Consider the following 24,878-nt stretch of genomic DNA (forward strand, 5'->3'; position numbering starts at 1 on the left):
AAAAAAAAAAAAAAAAAATCCCTACTTTAGCAAAAGAAATTCACGTGTGTAAATATTTAATACTAAATTTATTCGGACATCATGAGATTAGTAAAGTTACCTTTGGCCTCTGCAGTTACAGGAGCTGCTCGGAGTGGTGGCCGTGAGCTTCCAGACGGTTATTAGTGAGGCAGACTGCTGCTTGGGGAGCCCTGGCCATTGAGATCGCTGCACAAGCATTTTCAGTCGCTTCTCTACGGGCCGGCAGTGCAGAAGCTTTCTGTGATACACGGCACCCTCTAGGGTCCTGCTGGGAAAAAAAAAAAATCATACTATTTTTCTTTTCCTGAAGTGTGTATACATTTTCTGGCAGACTCTGTCTGACTTTTAATGATTAAATCTTTAAGAAATTAATAGTATTTTGAAAGTTTGAAGGTAGCCACCATAACATAATAATGGACTCATATTTGATTCATGAATAATAATAATTTTACTATGTGTTGGGAAGTTTTGAAATCACAGCCCATTTTTCAGGTTTTATAAATGAAAAGAATGAGATTTGAGCTGTGAAATAACTTAGCCTTGCTCCCAATTTGTTAATGATTACCAAATTAGAAACTGGGTTTCTGATTCTTACGGGTTTTGTATTTTTAAAAATAAAATACAATAATTAAGCTATTTTATCTTTTATAGTCTGCCATTTCTGATACATACTATATAAAATTGATATTTAGTATAAGACAATTTTTTTATCTATAGTAAGAAGTCATTCTAGAATTTGATTTATATATACAGATATGTACATATATCAGACATAAATATACAGTTGTAAATATTTATATATCATATACATTGTTTTGGTTTTGGTACCGGGGATTGAACTTGGGACCTTGCACTTGCGAGGCAGGCAGCAGCACCACTGAGCTAAATCCCCAGCCCCTGTATTATATATACTGTAGTTCTGCAGATTGGAAATTCTAGCTCAGCCTGACCAATTTAATGATGTCTCAAATAAAAGAACAGTGCTGGGAATGTAGCTCAACGTGAAGGCCCAGGTTCAATGTTCAGTGCTGACAAAAACCAGACAAAACCTTATTTTTGAGACAGGGTCTCACTGTGTAGTTCAGGCTAGCCTTGAACTCATTATGTAGCCTAGAGTGACCTCAAATGTATGGGAATCCTCCTGCCTCAGCCTCCTGTGTGCTGGGATTGCAGGCATGTACCACCACATCAAGCAAAATTTTTTGGTCAATGGAAGCCAATCAACAATTACAAACATTCTGTAACATTTCAAATTATTACCTAATAAATGCACCTTACATTTTAAAGTAGCTTTTAAAATATTTAAATTTCTCTTCTCTTTTTCTGTGCAGATGAGGAGCTTTTCTCAGGAATGTATATAGATTTCATGGGCACGGATGCTGCTATTTTTCGAAGTTTAACCAAGAGGAATGCGGTCAGAACTGATCAGCACAATTCCAAGTGGCTGAGTGGTAAGAAAACATTTCATGGATATTTCCTGCAGTGTCGTGCCGTAAACTAACTTTTAATTCTGTAACGACAACTAGGAAAAGTAGTTAAAACGAAATATGAGGCCATGGCATGAGAAATGCCTGTTCTGTACTCAAACGTTTAAAGCATTCCGGCTAAATAAGTGAGATGATTGCACATCATTCACACTCCAGATCCTTATTTTATTGCTCATTGTACAAGTGCCATAGACATATAAATAAATAACAATGGCGGTAGTATTCATCATACTTGTAAGTGCCTATGCATCTTCCCCAGTTGTTGGAGGCTAACATATCTAGAGTTAAATATTCTTTTTGCTTCATTTCATCTGCTTGTGTATTTTAGCAAAGCCAAATTTAAAAGTCAGCATAACTCTATGACATTTAGATTAATGAATAGATTATGCTCAAGACCTCTTCCTATATGTTTTATACTTGAATTTTAAAATGAGAAAAGCTGTGTATATATTTTTTTCAAAATGTGACCACTGTTTAATAGAAATCCTAGGTATGAGAACCCTAAGGTTGTCATTGATTAATGGTTCCCGGTTGGTTCTGGGGTGCTATGGAATTCACATCAGAAAAGATGCAGCTGGATCTTCCTGTATGATGCCCGTCAGGTGTGGTTTCATTGAGGAGGGAGAACCTGCTAAGGCTTCTGTCCTTTCACCCTGAGAAACAAATGCTTCTAGCTGCCTGTAACGTGGGGACGCACTTCCCCTGGCCAGTGAGGCATGAATCGCTGTGGTTAAGCATCTGAATCTGCAGATGAAGCAACAGGAGAAAGCCTCGATGGCCCATTCCCCTCTTCAGATGACCCCAGTACAACTGGAAGTACATTGTCCTAACACTTGTTTTGTTCTGGAAATAAGGAAACCCTGTGTGTCTTCAAAGGATTACATTTTTTCCTTAAGAAGTTTCCCCTTTATTTCATTTGCTTTTAAAAAAAATCTAATTTTAACAATTTTGGACTCCCCACTCCTGCTGCTTCAAGGAATTTGAGGTTATCTGCCCTAAATCGAAAACTGCACTTTGAAAAGCAAACATTTCCCCCCCAAAAAACAGCCCTAAGATTCCACAGGAAATAATCACTAGCAAAGGTTTTCAATGTTTAAAAACTCACAAATGCACCAAAAATTGTCACATTTCCTGTGTCCCCAAGATGCACTATAGACAGAGGAGGAAAACAGTCTGGGCTATCGTATTATGGCTCAGTTCTGTGGTGCCCGATGTTTCTGATGTGGAGTGTTGAAAGGAACGCTGCTTTCTGAGGTTTAATCTAGGGGCGCTGAACCATTGTGGTCTTCCTGGAAGGCGAGTACATGGATGTCCACACTTTCTTCCAGAGCCTGTGTTCGTGGATGCTCATGCCATCCCGGACGGCACAGACCCCAACGATGCCAAGGTGTACTTCTTCCTCAGAGAGAAGCTGACGGACAACAACAGGAGCTCAAAGCAGATCCACTCCATGATCGCTAGGATATGTCCTGTGAGTCTTGCTCTGGTGCTACTGGAAAGAAAGAACTTCAAATTATATAAGTCGTCATTTCTCAGTAGTTTCTCCTCCTGCTAATATTATCTGCAGCTATGAATATGTAGATCAATTACTGAGGAAAACACCTATAAATAATACGTTTATTGGCATCAGTCATTTGAGATAAGCATACCCCATTTCTATAAAAAGCTTCTTTCGGGGAGATTGGTGGTGGTTCCAAACAGATAAACAGTTTTGACTAATTTCCTCATGTCCATTACTGCATTGGAATTCAAACAAATAGCTACAATGTCTATTGCTAAAATAAACAAGACAATTCTTGTAAATGAAATGCAGGCAAGTCTCAGTAAAGGATAATGTTGTGGAACAATCTAGAAAAGTAAAAGTTAGGAAATGCTGTAGTAAATACAGTGCTAGTTACAAACAGTGACCAAAATGCTCCATGTATAAACAGTAAGTATAAATAGCACTAAAAAGTTTGTCATGTCCTTCCCTACAGTTTTACGGACTTGTGTTGACTTAATTTATGATCAGAATTCTTTGTTGCCAAAGTATTCTCAAAGTGTTTATTGTATCTTAAAAAAATCCCATTAAATATTGCTCATGTCACACGTCTGAGCTCAGCTTTCCTCAAAGTCAGCAGAAAGGGAAAAGAGGTTTCTCTGAACATGAGGGAGAAATAAGTCAGAAGCAGCGACTGGCCACTGTGGACGACCCAGGCCCCAGCCCCCAGACCTGGGAAGACAGATACAGAGGTTCAGCATCCGACTAGTGGTACTGCAGAGAAACGGAGGAGAGTTAGAAGCTCAGCAGAATGTTTGGTGTAGGACCCGCTCTGCGGGCCGGAGTTCAGCCTACAGCCCTTGCCGTGGGCAGTGATTTGCTCGTATTAAAGACGATGGATTGTCACAGAAATGCAAATCAAACTGTTCTCCATAGCATTTATGATCATTTCTCTCATGTAGTGTTAAAGTGAGGGCAGATACTTACTTGTTAACCTAATCGATTAGCTTGCAGCTGATGCCAGAAGGGAATAATAGTTCAACTCTAGCCGTTTCGTACAATATGCAGACATTCCATATTTTAACTATGATATAGAGATGTGGTTAACATTTTCACTCTTCAGGTACGGTAAAACCTAAGGTAATCCTACACCAAGGTGAATGTTAATATGTACATATCCATGTTTTTGTGAGTCGTGTGTGTGATGTTTGTAACTGGGTTTCAGAATGACACAGGTGGCCTGCGTAGCCTGGTCAACAAGTGGACTACGTTCCTGAAGGCCCGGCTGGTGTGCTCTGTCACAGACGAGGATGGCCCCGAAACGCACTTCGACGAATTAGGTATGCAGACAGCAAGGCAGCTCCCGTTCATCCACTTCCTCATGGGTGTTCTCTGCTCATTCTGCCCCCAACAGACTGCTGAAATAATTATTTCACTAAATTTACCATAATATATACATGTGTGTGTGCCTGTGCCGAGTGCTTGTAAAGTTTGTATATAACGATATGTTCTGGGCTTTTGGAAATGCATTTATTTCCTGGATATGTAATATTCTGATTTACAACCTGTTTCTGTAAGAATACAGCCATATATTTCTGCCAAGGAATCTAGCAGGCAGGACAGGATTTGGATGGAGGTGTTGGGGTAGAAAGGAGGGGCTCCTGCTCTGAGTTCTTGACCCAGGGCCGAGAGGGCCAGCGAGATTGAAGAGACGTTCACTTTCCAGGCCACACAAAGACCAACGGTCTGATGTTTTTCTAGCAGGAAACAGTTCTCTGAGAGAGGCATCACCTGGAGACAACAGAGTCCCATATTTATCAAGTGCCACTGAAAAAATGACTTCTTTTGCCTTTTTCTTAAAATGGAAATTGGTGGTTAGTCTCAGGCTTTGAGGCAGATGATAAAGTAACAATACAAAGGTAGATGTGATATGGAAAAATTTAACCTCAGAATTATAAAACCGAAATAGTCATTCTTAAAGTCCACGGTGCTTTTGGGCAGCAACTTTTCTAGCAAAACTTTCACTTATCACTGAGTGGCACACTCTGGTCCAGTGGAGGGGAGCCTATGGCACGTGAGCTGCTTGTGTCCCTGAAAGCTCTGAAAGGTTCTCCACCGCTGTGTCATTCACCATTTCCTCTCACGGTGAAGGTGCATCACGTTCTCGTCTTCTTCTCTGGAAGAAAGGTAGACCTGGCTTTTATTGCACTATGGAAAGACTAGTGGTTATTCATTCATTGCCGAAGGTGCCCTGATTTCCCTGTTAGTTAAAAATAAATGTATCTCTCTTTGCATTCCTTAGCAAGAATTTGCACAATTTCACTAAGCCCTGACCTTTCTTATATTCTTTATAACTCACTATTGACCAGGATTTTCTATCAGAAGTCTTTCATGTTTAGGTCTTACTGGATTTTGTCTTTGTTATAAAAGGCAGGCTGGGCATGGTGGCGCACGCCTGTAATCCCAGCACTCAGGAGGCTGAGGCAGGAAGATCACTGTGAGTTCAGGACCAGCCTGGACTACATAGTGAGTTCCAAGGTCAGTCTCACTACATAGTGAGACCCTGTCTCAAAAAAACAAAAACAGACAAACAAAAAATAAATAAAATAAAATACTTCAAATTCCTTATTATTAGAGGTGTCATTTTCCTTCCATGTTTCTACCTTTAATTATAGGTTTAAAAGAAATTGAGTTGTAGTGTTTTTATTTTTTTAATTTAGAAAAGCCTGAAATTTTATCATTAAGGGATATTTAGAGACTTCTCAAGCTAAAAGCAGCAAGGACATACCCATAGCTTTGCCATCCGTGACACTGGGTGATGGTCGCTCTTCCTCTGTGGCACACAGTTTGAGGGATTCTGTGGCTTCACTCCCTGTTACATGTGCTTTGCCTGCCTTGTTTCATCTCTTCAGGATGCTTCCCCCAGAGGTACACATAAGTCCTTAGAGTCTGTGTAGCCCATAATCAGACGTAACGTGTGCTCATCACTTGGTTGGTCCCAGTTTGTAGTGATGCTACAGGAATGTCTTTCTGATCAATGAGTTCAAGAGCTGAATCTACTTTCTTAGGGTAATATTCACCAGCAAAGCTACTCTTTAGGAATTTAAAAAGATTACATTTTCCCTTTTCTAGAGGATGTCTTTCTGTTGGAAACTGATAATCCAAGGACAACACTGGTGTATGGCATTTTTACAACATCAAGGTAATTATCGAATGATTATATTTTATAAGTCAAACAATACACTTCATTGAGTGTTAGTCAATATTATGAAAGCATTCTTCTGTTCAACTTGTAAGTTTACAAAGAGTTTGGGATAGAGCCCTCCCATTTTATTTACTTTCCAGATTTCCAAGATACATTGGAGCTTGACAATTGCTTTCAGAATAGTTTGCATTTGTAAAGATTGCTTGCTGTGAGTTACAGTGTAGTAATGAAGTGTATACAAATTTTTGCTCAAGAAAATAATCTCAATATTCATGTTTCAAAGAAAATCTTTGGCATTTTATTAGCATTTTTATCGGAGGTTACAGATATATTTATTAACTGGATAGTTCAGTAGAAGTACAAGAGTATTTATATGTCCAAACTCAGCAACCTGTACACAGCAATATGTGTAATTTTTGTGTACCAATTATACTTCAGGAAAAGTGTAAAGATTACACCATTGAGAGAAAAATAATGTCCACTTCTGGGACAGACTATTTAAAAAACACCAAAAGCTAAACCAGTTTTTATACTCTCTTTGGCAGTATTTCTTATTTTTCAAAACAGATTTACCATGTTGTACTAGGAGCCTCACTTTGAAACTACCCTCGTATTTCACCATGACTACTTGGCCATTGCAGGATTCCCTGGGCTTTTATCTGACATCAGCTTCTAAATGGAAATCCAAAGGTTTTAGCATTATTTTTGACTGGGTTGAAACATCGTATAGTTGTTAACTGCGATGAACTATTCAAAGAAGAAAATGACAGATACTGATTTTTTTGTTTGTTTGTTACTGGGTATCGAACTCAGGTCCTTGTAGGTGGCAGAACCACTGAGCTAAATCCCTGGCCCCTGACATACTGATTTTAAATTATCCATGTTTTCCTTGTAAGCTATCTGCAATGATATCTTCCGGATGTTCTTAACTCCTATTTTAGCAAAGGAGTAGGCTTAATTTTACTCACAAAAAAATTGAACAGGGAAAAAACAGCCAAATTCTTAAGAAAAATGTTGATTCCATTTAAATCAAATCTTAGTTCCTCTTTTTCCCAATACGAATAAGTTTAATATTGAAAAAGTAAAAATAATTACTTCTGACTATTGATTCTAGTGATATATAATAATTTGTTATTTTTATGAGAACACAAAACCCTTTACATTGAGCATCTAATTTGAAGAAAATGCATAACTCAGAGAAATGTTGGTGCCAGTCAGTCTGCAGAAGTGATAGTGAAAATAATTTTAAGCCATACAATTGTTTTGAGATTTTGCTATCAAAAGATTGTTTCACGAATCTTTTATAGAACTTTGTATTGTCAGTGATTCACAGAGGAGAAACAAGACCAATGACAGATTATATTATTATTCAGAAAATCTAAGGTGGCACTCCCATGAAACTCTTCTTAACATAAAAAGATGATGTTCTTCTGTGACTGGGATTTATTTCAGAATTGAATGTGTTAGCTTACATCGATAGTGACTTGGAATTCAAATTCTATCATAAAATCATTGGTGCATTTTTTTGTTGCTAAAAATGAGCTAGTTAACAAGTCCCTGATTGTGTTTTGGGAAACCTTCAGAAGAACTTTTCCGTAACCTGTCACTGTCGATGACCCCCATGTGGGTGAAATATTTGAACCCTTCTTGTATCAGCTTCTTCATGGCCATTCAGCCATTGTTTCAACATTGTACTAGTGTACTGTAGCATTCAAGTGTTCCATGATGAATTGGATCAGACACTGAACCACCCATTTGTAAAATTGTAGCACTGTTTATAGAGTAAGAAAACAGACCAGTTTGCTTCCTTTTGCAGCTCCGTCTTCAAGGGCTCTGCAGTGTGCGTGTACCACCTGTCTGACATACAGACCGTGTTCAACGGGCCTTTCGCCCACAAGGAAGGGCCGAACCATCAGCTGATTTCCTACCAGGGCAGAATCCCCTACCCTCGCCCAGGCACTGTGAGTAGCTCGGAAAGCGTCTCCGTTATCACGCCTCTCATTCATCAAGAACCGAATGTCGGCTGATGTTTATGACATTCAACTCTGCACCAACCTAGGGGCTCCTACAAATGTTTCACCTCCGGTGCCCCAGCCTAAGGACTCCAGACCTGGGCCTTCACTCACCTGTCACTTACGTTGCACTACACTCCATGTAAAATGTGTTATTGATGACACAATCTCCTTTAGATTCCAAAACACTGGGTGAGTCAAATGGAACAGATACATTTTTCTAAGTGTCACAGAGCAGTCTGAATCTCCAAAAGTGTTAATTTTTCAGTGGAGACCAAAGTTATTTGAATCCTACTTACTTTTCACAACACTTTCCCTACAGTAAAGAATGCCACCTGTTTTAGTGAAAGGACAACCAAGTGAAAATTAATTTACAGATGACTTAGGGGAGATTTTTTTATCCTTTAGGTATATACTTAACTTGAAATTATGTACTATATCTTTCTCGAAGAAAAAGTGTTGGTCATATCTGAGCAAGTAATGACAATGTAGGTAATAATTTAAATAAAATATTTATATACCATAAACTAATGTGCGAATTAGAATTACTTAACTGCTTTCTAATTAGAAATCCCCTGAATGGAACTGACTATTTTTGAAGCGGGTTATAATGCATCTGTATCATATAGTATTAATAACAGTAAGAGATACATTGAAAACTAACTTTTCTAACCAAGATACAGGCCATTCACTGCCAGATTGGAATAGGAAATTTTCTTGGGTTCCAATTTGAACATTCCTATTTTTTTATTTTTCATTTGGCCATGCTGCTTTCTAGAATGTTGATTAGTTTGTCTCTGGAAAATGCCATACACAACACCCCTATAATTTTTCTAATTATTGACGTACTTCATTTTTTATGCAATTACAGTGTGTTTTAAAATATAGTTTATGCTTTCATTTCTTAGGGTGCTAAACTTGCCTATTGTCAAGTTTTTAAAAGGAAATACCATTTACTAAACCTTTAAAAAGGCTATTTATTTACAATTAAAAATATTTAAATTTGGTTCCCTGGCTAGGAAGCCCAAACATTAACCGTCTATCTTTATTTTATATGACCAATCAACTTTTAATTAACTTGGGGAAAACTAGGAGATTTGCCACTTATCCCTAAAAGTGCTACATTTTAATGTAACTAAATAATACTTATCATGTCTGACAGTATCATGAAGCTCTCAACACCCTTTTAAGTTATCTGTCTTTGATGCTCACAGCTCGAAAGAGGTTGGGACAAGGACGGGAATGAACACTCAACAGCCACCTCAAGTGCCAGGAGCAGAGGAGCTGCACAGAGGCAAGGGTGTCAGAGAGAGGAAGGGGTGGAGAGTGGCTTGCAAATTCCCGTGTAAGGCAAAGACTGCGTGTTTCAGAGAAGTCGTGCATTTCCAGAGAATTCCCTTATTCAAGGCTAAGTGGTTCTCTTGAAAATGACTTGAAGTGATCTGGTCATAGCTTCCTGTCAATGCAGAAAGTTAAGAGCTGACTGATTGCCCGCGCTTTTGCCAGTGGTAGTGCCTGGGTTTGCACGCCCATATTCCAGGTCCTTCTCCCTTAACTCCCCAGGCATCTTAAGAGAAACCAACCAAGCAGATAAACCAAGAAGCAGATAAAAGCAGGCTGAGCTGGTTCACTGAGGGTTTGCAGCCACAGTACCTGGTGCAGCCCAAACTAGCTTGCGTTGAGCTCTCAGTAGCATGTGCGTGTGTGAGGTCACAGTGGTGACCAAGCTGGGGATGTTAGTGGCATGGAAATGGGCAGATGCTACAGTCAGGGTCCCCTGAAGGGAAGCCAGCCCCAGCCCCACCCTCGACCCTGCTTTTCTTCTACAACCACTTGCAAGCCACCTTAGCTTCCACACAGGGCTCTGGAATCACAGAGAAACCACGCCTGTCAAGAGACCATTATTCTACATCATGTGGTTGTACATCATCCCTTTTTAGTAAACCAAAGTAAGCCAGTGCTAAGTTTGACAATTCTGAAAAGCAGCCTCTCTGTTTGGAATTCTTTTGGCTTTTAAGAATAAGCATATCTCCTTCCCTATTCTAAAGCAGTGTGGAAGGAGCCAGGGCTGGGTGACACACATCTGGAGCAGACTCCACGCAGAAAGGGAGTAGGACACACTTAGGACTTATTTCTGTAATGTGGTTTCTTGCATCTGGTGTGGAGACCAGAACAGCTTCTTTAAATCCCAAAATTGTCAGATGAGTGGTCCGGAGGGGAAAGAGGCGGGGTAGAGGAGTGGCCTTGGAACTCCTCCTGGAAAAGCGAGCTTCCCCGAAGACCTGGGGCCTCCACCCTGCTCTGGGCAAAACCCCATGAAGTCAGTGGGGTGACTCAGAGAAGCCCTGTGGGTCTCTCTGCTGGGCTTCTGCTCACGTGGCCCGGAGACTGGCAGCCAAGTGCCCAGCCCACAGCCTTGCCTCCTCCTGTTGGGTAGGAGTGCTGCCTCTGAAGCCCTCCCAGGGAAGGATCAAGGGGGATTGTGCAGCTCTGTTTCCCCACACAGTAGTCCAGTTGCCCAGTCAACCCCATGACCCTGGCAGAAATCCTATACCCTGGTTCTAAGGCTCCCCGGGGATGCTGCTTTCAAAGCCGGGCTGATGGCTGTGTTAGCGAAGAGCCCCGCAGGCCAGCCGAGCCAGCAGAGGAAGCTGGCCAGCGGTGTCATGATGTTTTCCATCAGGAACTCGAGTGTGTGGGAGAAACGAGACACCTTTGGTATGCTGCAAAGGGCAGCCAGAGACTGCGTGCTCTCTGTGGCCCATGACAAATGACATTATTCTGTTGCAACATGGATGAAGCTTCTGCAGCGGACTGTCCTGTAGTTAGTGCATATCTTTAGCAGGGCTAAATATAAGTGTTCTATTTAATATCAATCTGCAAATGTAGCAGAACACTCGACTTCAGTGTCTAAGGACTTACGGCCCCTGGAGTAGCCCAACTTTTGCCTTCCCATCTCTAAACTTCGTCACTAACCCTGGAACCTGGGACTTCTCCACTACTCTGAATTAATCTAAGAAAGCATTGCCTTCTCTGAGATCCGGAACCAAGCCGTTTCTTCCTTCACAAGACTCGAGCTCTCCCTCTAATGCTTAATTGTTGTAGCGCTTTGAATATGTCTGTCTTCTTTATGAGCAAGGTTGTGTTTAGAAGACAACAGCGATCACTATTTCTGTGTCCTCTGCTGTGTACATCTAAATGCTTTTTGAACAAAATAGGTTCACAGACTGGTTATTGACCCATTTATACACAGACAGACAGTTTGGTGGCTTTCCTAATGGACGGAGGACCAGGAGACCTCTGAGAAGCAGGGGGTGTCCATGCCCTCCTGGCTCTGGTCAGGGAAGCCACTGGACACTTCCTTCACAGCCTCCTGCACACTTCAGCGAGCCGTGAAGCTGCCCTCACTCAGGGAAGGACCGCTTATCCCTGCTCTGTAAATAGTTGACAGTAAATGAAAGGAAAACAAACCATTTTGGGAGACATTGAGTGAAGTCAAGTTCTGGAGAATGACACAGCAGTCTGTTCACAGACACGGCGTTTGTTCTCTGTCAGTGCACGTGGGTGTTCTGTTAAATGAAGGCCTCGATGCAGCTCTCCTGTGCCCTGAGACGAGGGGAGAGTTCAGGCGTCTCATCTGGACGTGGACGGTCACCTTGAGGCACAGTGTCCAGAGAGGGTGACCAGCTCTTACTCTTGCCATGACTTCGTCACTTGTTGTGTGTCTTATCTTCAGTGTGTGCCGTGAGTCACTGGAAGAGCTATGGCCAGAAATCTTTTGTACATTCAAAAGTCAATCCACAGTCGGAGACACTTACTTCTAAAAGGTTCATTATGAACACACAAAAAAATTTTCACATGGGGAATGAGTGCATGAGTGCAAAATTATGGATCTCAGTTGGTTTATATGATCACCTATTTTATAATTAGGGTTTCAAGCAACCTTAACAAAAGTCTTATCTAAACTCCAGTTACCTTTAATAAAAAGCCAAAACCTCAGCACTGATAGCGGCAGAAGCTCACCCTACCCCAGGCTGTGCTAACTGGAAATTGTTAACAATCACCTAGTAATATGTATGCTAACTTCAGATCTTTCCAGAACTTACAAATATGAATGCTTGCAAATATTTAAGGAGACATCTCGGCTTAGCAAGCCATAATTAGTGGTGTTTTATGAAGGCCTGGAACTATTTAAACTGTTCATGCATTGTTCTTTCCATGTTTCCATTTGCTGAGAAATGCCTTTCCCTTTTCCACTTTGAGTGGAAATGTGGGCAGAAAATACCCTTAACTCTGCAGAAGTGTGGAACACATCCACCAACTTGGAACAACCTCAGATTAGACTCTTTGTCCTCATCTTGGGCCTCCTTGCAGGCCATTCTTAAATATAATGCCGGGCCAGATGTGGTGGCGCAGGCCTGTAATCCTAGCACTTGGGAGGCTGAGACAGGAGGATTGCTGCAAGTTCGAGACCAGCCTGGGCTGCACATTGAGTTCCAGGGCAGTCTCAACTACATAGTGACACCCTGTCTCAAAAAAGAAAATATAATATTATACATATAACATATATATTATGTTATATTTTATATATATATATATATTGCTGTTTCTTAACAGATAAATACATGAACTAAAGAGAATGGAGTAAGGACCAAGAGGATCAGTGGTGTTGCTCGACTCCCTCTTCTCCCTGTGCTAAGTCATATCTTTGCTTGCCACACCTTTTTCCAAAAAGAGAGCCATATTCTCTGTTCTGTATAAAGCTCTGGCTGTGCTGACTCTTCAAGTTAATCTGGAACCTGCACTTGTGAAGATGTAGCCTCAATAAGTCAGAGCACACTGGTAATTTGCGGATATAACTTGGCCACTGTGGTTCTGCCTGGCCTGCAACTCAGTGGCACCAGTAGCCCTGGAGTCTGTGGCTCGGATTCCACCAGAGGTGGCCTTGTTCTGTTTGGTACCCATAGTTGCTTTTCTTTCTTCACTGTGTCGACACTAAAGATTTGGCTGATGGAGCACAGAATTCCTCATCACTGTTTTTTTCCGGGGGAATCTGACGACATTGGCCACGTATTCCTGCACAGGAGCCATCAATACCTTTTGGTGATGTGTGACTTTCCAGCTGGAAAGTTCATGTTCCTGCTGATCAGGAAGCTTCCTGGATTCCATTCCTCTTACCTCTGACCTCTCTAACTTGGGAAGAGTTTCAAAGAAATGTAGCAGAGTGTTTCTGTTCCTGGGAGCAAAGCTACCGTCAGGTACCAGTAGGGGTTGACAAGCAGTGGGCTTCCCTTACGTAACCAAACCCCAGCTCCTGCTCCCTGGAGAGTTGCAGTTCTAGGCCTCAGCAGCTGGGCGTGGCCTCAGGTTCCCTAACAATGGTGCCCTTCACTCAGAAGCCTGGCCAGGGTCCTTTGCCCAAACTCAGAAGCCTTCCAAGGGTGCACTGTTTCCATCTATCTCTTCCTTGCCTTCTTCTGTCTGCTCCTTTGGATATGAGGCTCTTAATTCCCTGTCCTGTCCAGTGTCACAGCTCCAATTCCACGCAGCCCCTACCCCCAAGCCGCAAGTGGGAGCTAGGGCTGGAAATAAGGCAAGCATGCAGCTGCTCACTGGAAAGTAAATGCTCTCACCAGCTTTGTTACAGCTCTGGTAGCAAGATAATGAGCAAAATGTATAACTGACATTGTGTAACAGGATAAAAAAAAAGGTCCAAAGGTGCAGGCGAGGTGGGAGGGGTAGGAGAAAGGTAAGAAGAGAAAAAAAAAAATAAGAGAAGAGGAAAAGAATGGAAACAAAGTCTTTGTAAATAGGGGAGGGTGGAGGGGGTGAAGGGAGGCTTGGGAATGGGGAAAAATGAGAACCAAGATACACCATGTAAAGGTACAAGATCCCAATAATGAATGTAACTGTATTGTATACCTAAAATGTACCAATAAAGAAAAAACAATAAGGAGCAAAAGGAACCTTGTTAGCCTGACATCGTGGCTCACGCCTGCAATCCCAGCACTCTGGAGGCAGAGGCAGGAGGATTTGAGATTTCGAGGCCAGCCTGAGCTACATAGTGAATTCAGGGCAATCCTGACTATAAAGTGAGACCCTGTCTCAAAAAGCCAAAAAGCCAAAAAAAAAAAAAAAAAAGAAAGAAAAAACCCTGTTATTTACAACCTACAGGTTGCATTCTTGACAGAGAAACAGATGATACAGATACAAAAAAAAAAAAAAAAAAATGCAAGTGGATACAATCCGTGATCTGGCCGTGGAAACCAGGCCAAGGAGACCAGGAGACCAGGAGACCAGGCTAAGGAAACGCAGAGCGGAGATCTGGAGAGGGGCTCTTTTCAGGACACTGCCTTGGAGGAAGTCACTTTGGAGCTGAGACCTAGTGAGGGGACAGTGGCGGGAAGGGCTAGGGCAGAGCCTGCCAGAGGGGAGAAGGGGGTGCCCAGGTCCTGGGACAACAGGAGCCAGCAAGAGGGCTGCAGCAGAGCCCCTGGGCAGGGCCTGTGAGCACCCACAGCTGTTGGGACTGCGCTCTGCGGGGTGGACAGGACCAGGGTCTCCTCCAGAGGGGCGGGAGTGACCCAGCTTCCCGATCCACCTTGTGAGCAAAGATCAGATGGCTTAAAGTTGTTACACGTTGGAGACCTGATTGAATTTGAAGATGACCCCTGGATTTCTCTTAACTGATAGCAGCATCAGATGATATATCTGCGAGATGGTATCTGAACAGTATAGTTTCTGGCACAAAATTACAAAACAGAAAAGCGATGGGTGAGACGATTGAAAATTGGGTTACATACAGAGTGGAATCATCTCCCTGAAAACAAACGTGTTAGGACGCATGGGCTGGGCTTCCGGTGGTGCCCAAGAGCACGCTGCAAGTCCCGTTTGTAGGCACGCTTGTCTGCACGGTAAGGCCATTTTCTCCCCAGCGGACAACAAATACGCAGCAAATACACTTAGAACCTGGAGCCTCTAAGAGTTTTTTAGAGAGGCCTTCTAATTATCACCAAAGCAAATTAACTCCTTTGTTTCTGTTGCGCATGATTTTCAGTGTCCCGGAGGAGCCTTCACGCCCAACATGCGGACCACCAAGGAGTTCCCAGACGACGTGGTCACCTTCATCCGGAACCACCCGCTCATGTACAACGCCGTGTACCCGGTCCACAGGCGGCCTCTGATCGTCCGCATCGGCACCGACTACAAGTACACCCGGATCGCTGTGGACCGCGTGAGCGCGGCCGACGGCCGGTACCACGTCCTGTTTCTGGGAACCGGTAAGTGCCAGAGTGCTGGGTGAACCCGAAAGTTTCCAGGGTCCGCCTTTGCCTCCAGCGAGGTTCTCTGTCTCTCCAGACCTTGGTCTCCACATCTGTACACGGGGCTGTCCATATAAATGTCTCTGCAAGATATGGGGAGGGAGAAAATGCATTGATACGTGCAAAGTATCTGGCGATCTGAAAGAGGAAAAGGACGATGAGCAGAATTAGGGGCTGGACGGGAAATGATGTGTGAATCGGCACGGCATCCTCAGAAGTGAAGCCAATTCTGACTTCTCCGTCTACCTGGAGCTGTTTCCTTGGGGCCATGATCCTGGTAGATGGCACATTCCAGAAAGCATTCAGAAACAAAGTTAACTACAATACAGGTAACCCCACTGAAAATATCCCAACGGCTATTGAATACATCCAGGAATTCTAACCGGTCAGTGTATTTTAGTGGAAGTTGAGTGGAAACTCTTGTTCACAGGCGTCTGTGACACGGAGGAGTAGAGGGTGTTTCGTAACAGTGGTTCTCAAAGTGTGGCCTCGGAACAGCTGAATGGGCTCGCTGTGCACTTGTTAGAGACAGAAGCTTCCAGACTCCGTCCAGGAATTTAAGGGCTGGGACTGGAATTCTTTCGGTAACTCTGGTGCACCCCAAAGCTGGGAAATTACTGCACAAGGGAAAAAACCCTTGGGCTGTGGGCCAGCCTGTGTTAATGTGTATTTATCTGCCTGGTTTATGTCACTCACGCTGATGTCCTGAGGTTCCTCCCTGGCACAGATTCAGGGTTCTGCCCCTCCTTGACTACCACTCAGGCAGGGACAGACTCTCAGACTCGCTGTAGTTTCAGAATCAGCCCGTGAAAGATGGCGGTTTCTCCTCTAATTCGGGAAGCAGACAGGAAGCGCGCCTGCAGAAGTCATTATAAAGCACGGCAGAACGGAGACAGATTCTGAACTGGAGAGGGAATTGTGCTCAGACTTCAATCAATTTAAAATTGTGGTTCCTTATTCTTGGCTAACTGAAATTTCCAAAGAGTGTTTTTGTTATAAAGTTCTCATTTTATTTCTTTTTATCCTTCTGCCTAAAATCCCAGATCCGAATCTTTCATCCTCACAGAATTTCAGTTGGAAATTTGGGGGATGGTGTCTTCCAAACGCAGGGCTTGGCTTCCTCTCTGCCCTTGGACGTGTCTGGGTTCCCACTTGTCCCGTCTTTGCTGAGGAATAATCTTCACTACCAGACAAGCCCTTCCACATCCTGCTCTCTGGCCCTGGGCCTGCTGTCCTGTTCCCGCCACCTCCTGGCCCTTGCTGTCTGATATCCCTCCTGCCGGTGCTGCTGTGCATGCTTGTGGTGCATGGCGGCCTCATCCTGGAAGAGACGCATGTGAGCAAGCACATCATAAGCCTTTGTTCCCTTCTCCTCCCCTCCCTCCAGCCTTTCTTCTGCTCTTTCATTTGCAAAAGCCCTATTTCCATTTCCTTCAGTTCTTTTTGTAAGTCCCTTTTCTTTCCCTTCCCTGCCCGCCCATCTCTTATTCTCTTTTCCATTTGTAAAAAGTTCTTCCTGTTTCCTAATGTCTAGCCCTTATTTTGTTCCTTATTTATACTTTGGGTTTCTCACATGAGGGAAACAATGCACTATTTAAACTCATGTGTCTGATTTATTCCACTTAAGATTATCCTTTCAAGGTGCATCTATTTACCTAAAAAGCTTTAAATTCATCTTTTTTATGGCAGAGTAGTACTCCACTATACACAGATACCCCGTTTTCTTCATGCATTCATCTTCTGATGGGGACATGGGCTATGGTCCAAGATTTACGTATTACTCTTCATTACTTTAGTCTTCCATTTTATCCTTCACTGAACCTTGACTTGACATCCTTGTTCTAGGATGTGAAGCTACATGTACATATTCATCCACAGCCTCCTCTGATTCATAGGTGGTTTTCCCAGGGTCTTGGATGATCTCATGACAGGGAAATCCAGATGCACATGGCGGCATACTTCTATAGTCCCAGCAACTCCAGAGGCTGAGGCAGGGCACGCAAACTCATACTCACCCTGGGAAGCTTATAGAGAACCTGTCTCAATTAGCTTTGAAAAAGGAGGCAGGGGTGGTCATTCCAACCCTCCTGGGCTCAGTCTTGAGCACCACAAACAGAAAGTGCAGTCCTCCAGCTACAGGAAGACCTGCTCTTGCATCTTTTGGCTTCTGCAATCTTTCTGTCCTACCTTGTCCAATCTTCTCCTGTCTTCTGCAGCCCTTTTCTCACACACCGCGGTACCCACCTGCCTCTGCCTGTTGGTCCTTCACCTGCTCCCTCTGCCATGCATGTGTGTTCCCAGAGCCTCCCTGGTAACATCTTCTTGTTTTTATATATTTTTTCACCGTCTCATTACTTCATTTGGCTTCAGTGACCTATTCTGTATAAACAAGTGCAAAATATGCGTCCTTAGCCTTTCCAGTGCCAAGCCCAGCCTCTGCATTTGCACTCACTGGCAGGGAAGCCGCTGCGTCTAACGCTTAGCATCTCCAACCTCACGCTTCACACTCGGCCCATCTGCTCCGAGACTTTCCACACTTCCTCCAATTGCCCATACCACTACTCACGTGATGAAACGAATTCATAGGCACCATGGAAAGCTGATCCTCATTTGCATATGAGCTACGCTCTCCACAGATGTGGGCCCAGGTAACTGGGAAGGACCAGTGTGACACTCAGCTCTGGTAGCACAGTGTGGAGTTCGCATTTGAAACACACACACATATATGAATATGTTTTCTCCAGAGAAATTTAGAGTCTTACCTTCTTCCTTACGTCTCTTACACAGAAAAGTGTATTGTCTCTTGTTTCTCATTGTAGCCCATCTTGAAGCTGTACTTGAATGCCATAATTGGATTTTTTAAATGTAAATGTATAAAATTTTCAAGCCTCTTAAAACTGTGCAGCAATATCTATTCAGATAGAAGACCACTTGTCAGAAACACTTTTGCACAACATCTTGGTCCTTTCTTGCTGCACAGGGTCCTAGCACGTTTGTGGAGACCTTTTATGGCTGGTATTTAAACAACTGGTGGCATTTTCTAAAACAATAGTGAATGCAAGTTTGTAACTATAGCTTAAAGCTTTTCTAAGGATCACTTACAAAGCCTCAGGAGTGCAGTGCGAACTCCACTGTAACAGGGAAGCGCATGCGATGACCATACCCCTGCTAACAGCACCTTCTGAAGACCCGAGAACTCCCTTATCCACTGGTCCTTGTTCACACCATCATGTCAGGAAGCACTGCAGTCTTCAGACAATGATTACATTTGCCTGAGACTCTATAAACCGGTATATTCCTACAAAAGATTTCCTGCCCCAGTGGTTTGTGATTGCTGGTGAAATTTTCTCCAGAAACGTTTTGTGTGCTTGTGTGTCCCTCCCTGCAAGGGGGCCCTGTACTCTTGGCTGAAATGGCTCTTGGGTCTGTCATGATTTCCCTTCCACTGTTCGCTCCCTGAAACATTCAGGAGAACTGAATGAACACATCCAATTTCAACGGTAATGCAGAAGGGACCCTTTATAACAGTTCACTAAAGGGCAAATCATGGAACTAATGTGGTGTCATGAATGATTTTGTGGCTCCCAGAACGGCCGTGGTACCTGTGGGACTCCACGCCTGGTGTCTGTGACTCCACTGCTTGGCGTAGAATAACTCTGACTGAGACTGAGTACTGCAACCCGACCTTACACTCTTCCGGTTATTTCTTAGGGGTGGCCAGATGCAAGTGAAATAAATAAGTCAGAGAAAGAAACAAAGAAAGAAGCAAGGAAGGAAAAACGAGCTCTGTTCTCTTAATTTTTATATTGTATGGTTTTTGTTGTTTTTCAACCAACATCTAGTCTCAGCCTATCCAAGGATGATCTGTGGACCACGTAGAAACCATTGCATGCTCTGTGTGGTGCATGACCAAAAAATGGTGTCTCCCCTTGTCACGTGGCTGGAAATATAAAAAGAAGGCTGTGTCCTTCAGAGTGAAACATTATTATCAGCACCCAGTCACCCCCCCATCATCTGCTCTTCAGTGGCTGCCTTGGTGCCTCAGTGGTGGAGTCTGGCAGTTGCCACAGAGCCTTTTGGCCCATGGACCTGAAATACGTGCATATTCACCAGCTTCTCACAGAGAAAGTTCACTGAACCACACTGCAGCTCCTGCTTCCACAGTTTTTGTACAGTTAACTTCCCAAGGAAACGTTTTTCTAATATCTAGAGCTAATACAGAGATTCATAATGTTGGCCAAAATAGGTATTTTTTTTAAAATCTTGAATAAAAAAATACTTGCTATTTTATTAACATTTGAACTGGGAGCTAAGTACACTAAACTGTTTTCTCACTTAATCCTGCTCCTGCCCCTTCCAGGAAAGAGCACAGTTTGAAATAAATAAATATATATATATATTTTTTTTTTCAAACCAGGGCTTTATTTTATTCTGTAAGATGTGTTCCATTTCTTCCTTAGAAAGGGCTGAAAACAGCCAGCAAGTGCTCTCCCAGGATTAACATCTCTGTTTTCTCTTCTCTGCCTACTGCTTGCATTCAGGCCACTCTTTCCAAGCAACCAAGAGATTTGTGCCTATTTTCCTCTTGCTTCTGGAGTTATGCAAATATTTAAGCATCTGGGTCAAGTTCAGACGCACTCTGTGAAATCTATATTGTCAGCACTATACATGAATTGGAATGACGTGGTTTTTGACGAAAGGGGGAGAGTATTCTTGTGAGTGGTGTTAAGGATTTAGGATGATTTAATGTCGCTATGAGTTTTTAGCGTAGGGTCCACACACATGATGTTCTGCCAGATTCTTCTAGAGCCGTTACTGTTTCCTGCTCCTTGCTAGCATCCATTGAGCTGGGTGGGTATTGGGTTAAACCACTAGCTCCAGCAGTCTTTGCAAAGTGTGGCCTTTGGGAGGGTCTACCACATGTGGACCAGATCCTTAAAATGCTGTCCTTGCAGCCTTGGTAATGGCTGCTTCCCTAGTGACTGTGGCTCTGGTGGCTGCAGCTCTGAAAATGCACTTAACGAGCGGCAGACCTGTTGTTTAAGGAGGAAATCCGATGGTAGGAGGGGAGCTCTTTAGCTCCGAGAAACCCACTGTGGGACAGAAGTTGTCCATAAGTGTAACTCTGGCAGGATGTCTATAGTACACTCTGCTCAGCGGGGAGGAGCAAGCCCATTCGTAAGGCACTGGGTTTAAATGTCACTGTGGGTTTCTGGCTCCCAAAGCAGAGTCTGGAAAGTTCTGAGGGTTTACCCCGGGCACTGGAGGGATTTTCACAGCAGGTCGTGCTGATGACCAGAGGGGAGGATGTCTGGATCGACGGAGAACAGTATCTCATGGCGCTGTCACTGCTTGGCTGTGTGGAGGAGCAGCAAAGAGGGAGATACAAAAAAAAACAAGTGAAACAGGAAATATGCCCAGCGAGTGACTGCCAACCCAGAAACACGTGTTCTCATTGAAGTTTTACCTTAAAAAGATAATTTACAATGAACAAGTATGTGGCCATTGGTGGGAAAATTGTTTCAGAAGGCAGGATCACTTTGCTAAGCGACCCTTCACAGGTGTCTTATTTTTGAGGACACTCACATGAGTGCTTCCTAAATGTCAGGAGTGCAGCCAGATCGCGCCAATTACCTGCTCATGTGGTGTGCTACTTAAGGCAAAGATAAGCACACCATCTCAGATGTCTAAGACATTTTGTTATCATTATAGTGATGCTGATTTGTGCCAGATTTGTGAATTATTCAACGCATCATGGTGAGTCCTCAGTGGGGGACTATGGACAGTGGGTGCAGGGGCCAGGAACAGGGCCAGAACCTTGAGGTAGGGGTGCGCGCATGGGCACTGTGTGAGAGGAGGAGCCAGGGAGAGCACTTTGTACACTCCCCTGCCCCAGGGGGTCTTAGAGAAGTTGAGGTCACACACGTGCACAGTACCTGGCATTCCATTTTTTCTTTTTTCCCCTGTGTGGAGGCCTGAACTCAGGGCCTTGGTCACTGATTTGTTTTTGTTGCTGTTGCTTTTCTTTGGAGACAAGGTCTCACTAAGTTGCCCAGACCAGACACAAACTTGTGGTCTTCCTGCCTCAGCCTCCCAAAGGACTGTCCTGTGCTCTGGAGAAGATGCTTGTTGGCAGGTGTGGCAAGGATGTTGTGTGTGTGCTGCCCGTGGGCTGGCCTTGCCTTTCTCTGTCTCAGAGCCAGCCTCCCTGGCCAGCATCTCACAAGGCTGCAATCAGTGTAGGCTAAGCCACATTCCTTTTAGGGTTCAGAGTCTGCTTCCAAACTCACATAGTTTTTGGTAAAATTTATTTTCTTGCTGTCACAGCAATTAGAACTTGAGCTCTCTGAGGCCACCCACAGCTTGCTGCTGCATATCCTAGTGGCCGTTTAAAGCACACAGCTTCCTTGAGGATGGTACAGTCTCTCATTCGATGTATGAAGACTGGGCTTCCAGTAATGGAGCCCATTGTGGTATTGATGCCCCCTCACCTTGGTATTTCTTGGTGGCTTAGCAGAAAGTCTCACCTTCCATCTGCACCCAAGCAAAGAAACCACACAAGGATGTGCAGCCCCTGGGGTCACTTGGTGTGGCCCGCCACTGCCCTGCACATTGTAAACAGGGCGCTGGGCCGAGACGAGGAGGAAACACTGAAGACAGGGAGGAGGGGAGAGCACTTTCAGCATGTCATCAGCACAGAGCGTCACAGTCGGGTTAGAGGGAGCGGCTTGCGGGACTATCTGGCTCGAGAGCAGTTTAGGAAGAAGAAAAGATCTGAGGACAGCAAAGTCATTTCAGGCCTGGATTTTCCATTTGTAGCTTTGCAGATAGATGGAAAGAAATGCCATTGGATGATCCAGTTATGAAGATCCAGCAAGTAGATTTGGACAGTACCTGGTTCCTTTCCGGAAAGTCATGCTTACCCTTTCCTTTGAACATTTGTGTATCAGAGACTAAGGTGACTGCCTGGGGTGCATTATCTTATCAAGATCTCGCAGCAACACAAGTAGCTAGAGTTGGTTGTGCAAACTGAGGCCCCGATGCTTCAGCTTGTGACACTGTGGGAAACAGTTCAAGCCCATGGTGTCTCACATTGGACTGAAGATCTGGTGCAGTGGCCAGATGGTTGAGGAGGCAGAGGGTGTGAATGGTGCAGCAGCAGCCCTGCTGGGGTGGAGACGAGGGAGTCGAGTCGCGGCATGGAGGCGTGGGCAGAATCGGTGACCGTGTTGAGCACGTTGAGGGACACTGTCATGATCAGGATTTAACCCAAGCTTCACCTGGCTCTGAGAAGCACAGACAGGTGTCCCAGACCTGATGCAGAGCAGCGTATTTTGTGATTTTTAAGAAAATGGTTCAGGGAAATAGGTTAATTAGTGATCGTATCATTCATTAGTCTCAGAGAAGCAGTTGGTCCACCAAACACAGAGAGAAAGAGATAGAGTTGACCCTAGCTTATCATATTTGTGAATGTAGTTGCTATGTTCTGTTGTAGGGTCAGGAAATCCTCACAGAGGCATCCAAGTTGAGTAGATTTGTTGGACATTTAAATCTAAGCAAAAACCGTTCTTTCTGGGATGCAGCAGAGAATATATAAACACGGGATCCACCACTCTTAGTAACTGACAGAATCCTAACACCTTAATTTTAGTGAATGCTAAGGCTCGATTGGAGTTTTCTTTAGCTATATCACCGGGAAGTATTTGTGAGAATCCATACTGTGATAGATACGAGGATAGACCGTTCTTCTTAACTCTGACAGAGAAAAGCAGCTTCTAGACCAAAAGAACACAAGAGTATGAGTTATAAACTTATTTAATGCCCTTGGATACATTAGATGTAGCCTATAGTTTTGTGAGGAAGCATATCATGGTTGAATAGATGAAATATTAGCTCAAGTCTTTGAAAAGGCACACTTTACAGTTTTCCAAATTTTAGAAGTGTGCCTCAAATCAAAATATAATTCAGTCACTCCTGATTATTTAATTCCTTGCTAGTCTTATGATTCCTTTTTAGACTTTCTCACAGAAATCTACTTTTCATTCATCTGACCTAAAAATGTAACTCTGGAACTCTCCACAGCAGCAATGGTTACAGGCAGTGTATGTTTACCTGTAAAATTCTAGGTCAACATGTGGCATGTACCATGTAATTAAATTTTCAGAGATTTTCTTCATAATGACCAATTCCAATTGCAGCTAAGATTTCTTGAAAACCTTGTTAAATACAGAATGGCTTATTGAAATTGTTCTCAGTATTAATCCTGGGTGAATGCTAGGGTAAAGTAAGGAACACGTTTTGATATTCACTGGCCCCAGGTTTAAATCCTATCCTTTATCATTTATCAGTTGCATGATCTTGAGCAAATTCCATAACATCTCTAGGTCTGTTTTGCTCAATTTCACCTCCTTCATGGGAAATTTAATGATTAAATGAGATAATGTATGTAAAAGCCTGATAACACTGCCCAGAGGCTTGCATGTATGGATTCAACAGATGTTTACACCCAAATGCTCCTATTGCAGACATATATTTATAGAAATCAATCACATATATGCCATATGATCTAGATATATCATTAATCTATGTGATTAGTAACTATTTCAGATGCATTTTATCTGTTCTAACACTGTTGCATTCAATAGACATAATTCATGAGAAAAATATAAATGCCTCTCTTCACAGAGCTTAGGCTCGTGTAGGAGGAACCAGGCAGTGGAAAATAAGCGTGTAGTTCATTTGCTGTGTTGCCTGCATTTTCGTAGACAATTTCCTGTGAGGAAAAGCCCGAGCAAGAGGACGGAGGGAGGGGAGATAACTCTAAGGAAGGGTCAGGAATGAATCTGGCCGGAACGCATTGGGAGCATTTCTTTTGCGTGGAAATTATAAAGCAAAGCCCTTGTATGGAAGATTAAGGAGATAGTTGGTATAACAGGTGAGGCATGGGAAAAAAGGAGGGCAGTTTCATGTCCCAGAGAGTACACTGGCTCTTCTCTGTGTGGCGTTTATGAGGAAGGTCCCAGAGGAGCGTTCCCCCGACTCTCTCTCGCTCGCTCTCTCCTTTGATCCTGAGCAGCCTCCTCGGGTGTGGAGGGCAAAGAAAATAGCGGTGTTTCATGGAGAAAGAAAAAAGATGACAGGCTTTGATCACACTGGCCCTGTGCACCTCCTCACCCGGGAGGAACAGGTAGGGACGAGGGCGGTGTTCAGGCTGCGGGCTGCAGCACGCAGAGGCACAGAGTGAGGAGCAACCCTGACCCGCAGCTGCTGTTGGGATGGAGCCAGGGGGACGTGTGTTGTTCACACAACCACAGAGCACAGTGATAGGCGGTTTGATGGTTTGAGGTTTGA

The 24,878-nt window shown here is 43.6% G+C and overlaps 1 protein-coding gene across 1 annotated transcript in view; it reads left to right on the plus strand.

The window, feature by feature from the left end:
• Positions 1-24,878, plus strand: part of Sema3c (semaphorin 3C) — a 70,584-nt gene that overhangs the window by 19,985 nt on the left and 25,721 nt on the right. The window contains exons 5-10 of the mRNA XM_010637141.2: positions 1,353-1,472; positions 2,837-2,979; positions 4,214-4,328; positions 6,121-6,190; positions 8,010-8,154; positions 15,263-15,485. Of these exons, the coding sequence (XP_010635443.2) occupies positions 1,353-1,472; positions 2,837-2,979; positions 4,214-4,328; positions 6,121-6,190; positions 8,010-8,154; positions 15,263-15,485 (816 nt within the window). The remainder of the gene's footprint in view (positions 1-1,352; positions 1,473-2,836; positions 2,980-4,213; positions 4,329-6,120; positions 6,191-8,009; positions 8,155-15,262; positions 15,486-24,878) is intronic.

Source organism: Fukomys damarensis, unplaced genomic scaffold (genome assembly GCF_012274545.1).
Source record: "Fukomys damarensis isolate Sample0158 unplaced genomic scaffold, DMR_v1.0_HiC HiC_scaffold_4, whole genome shotgun sequence".
NCBI classification, from domain to species: domain Eukaryota; kingdom Metazoa; phylum Chordata; class Mammalia; order Rodentia; family Bathyergidae; genus Fukomys; species Fukomys damarensis.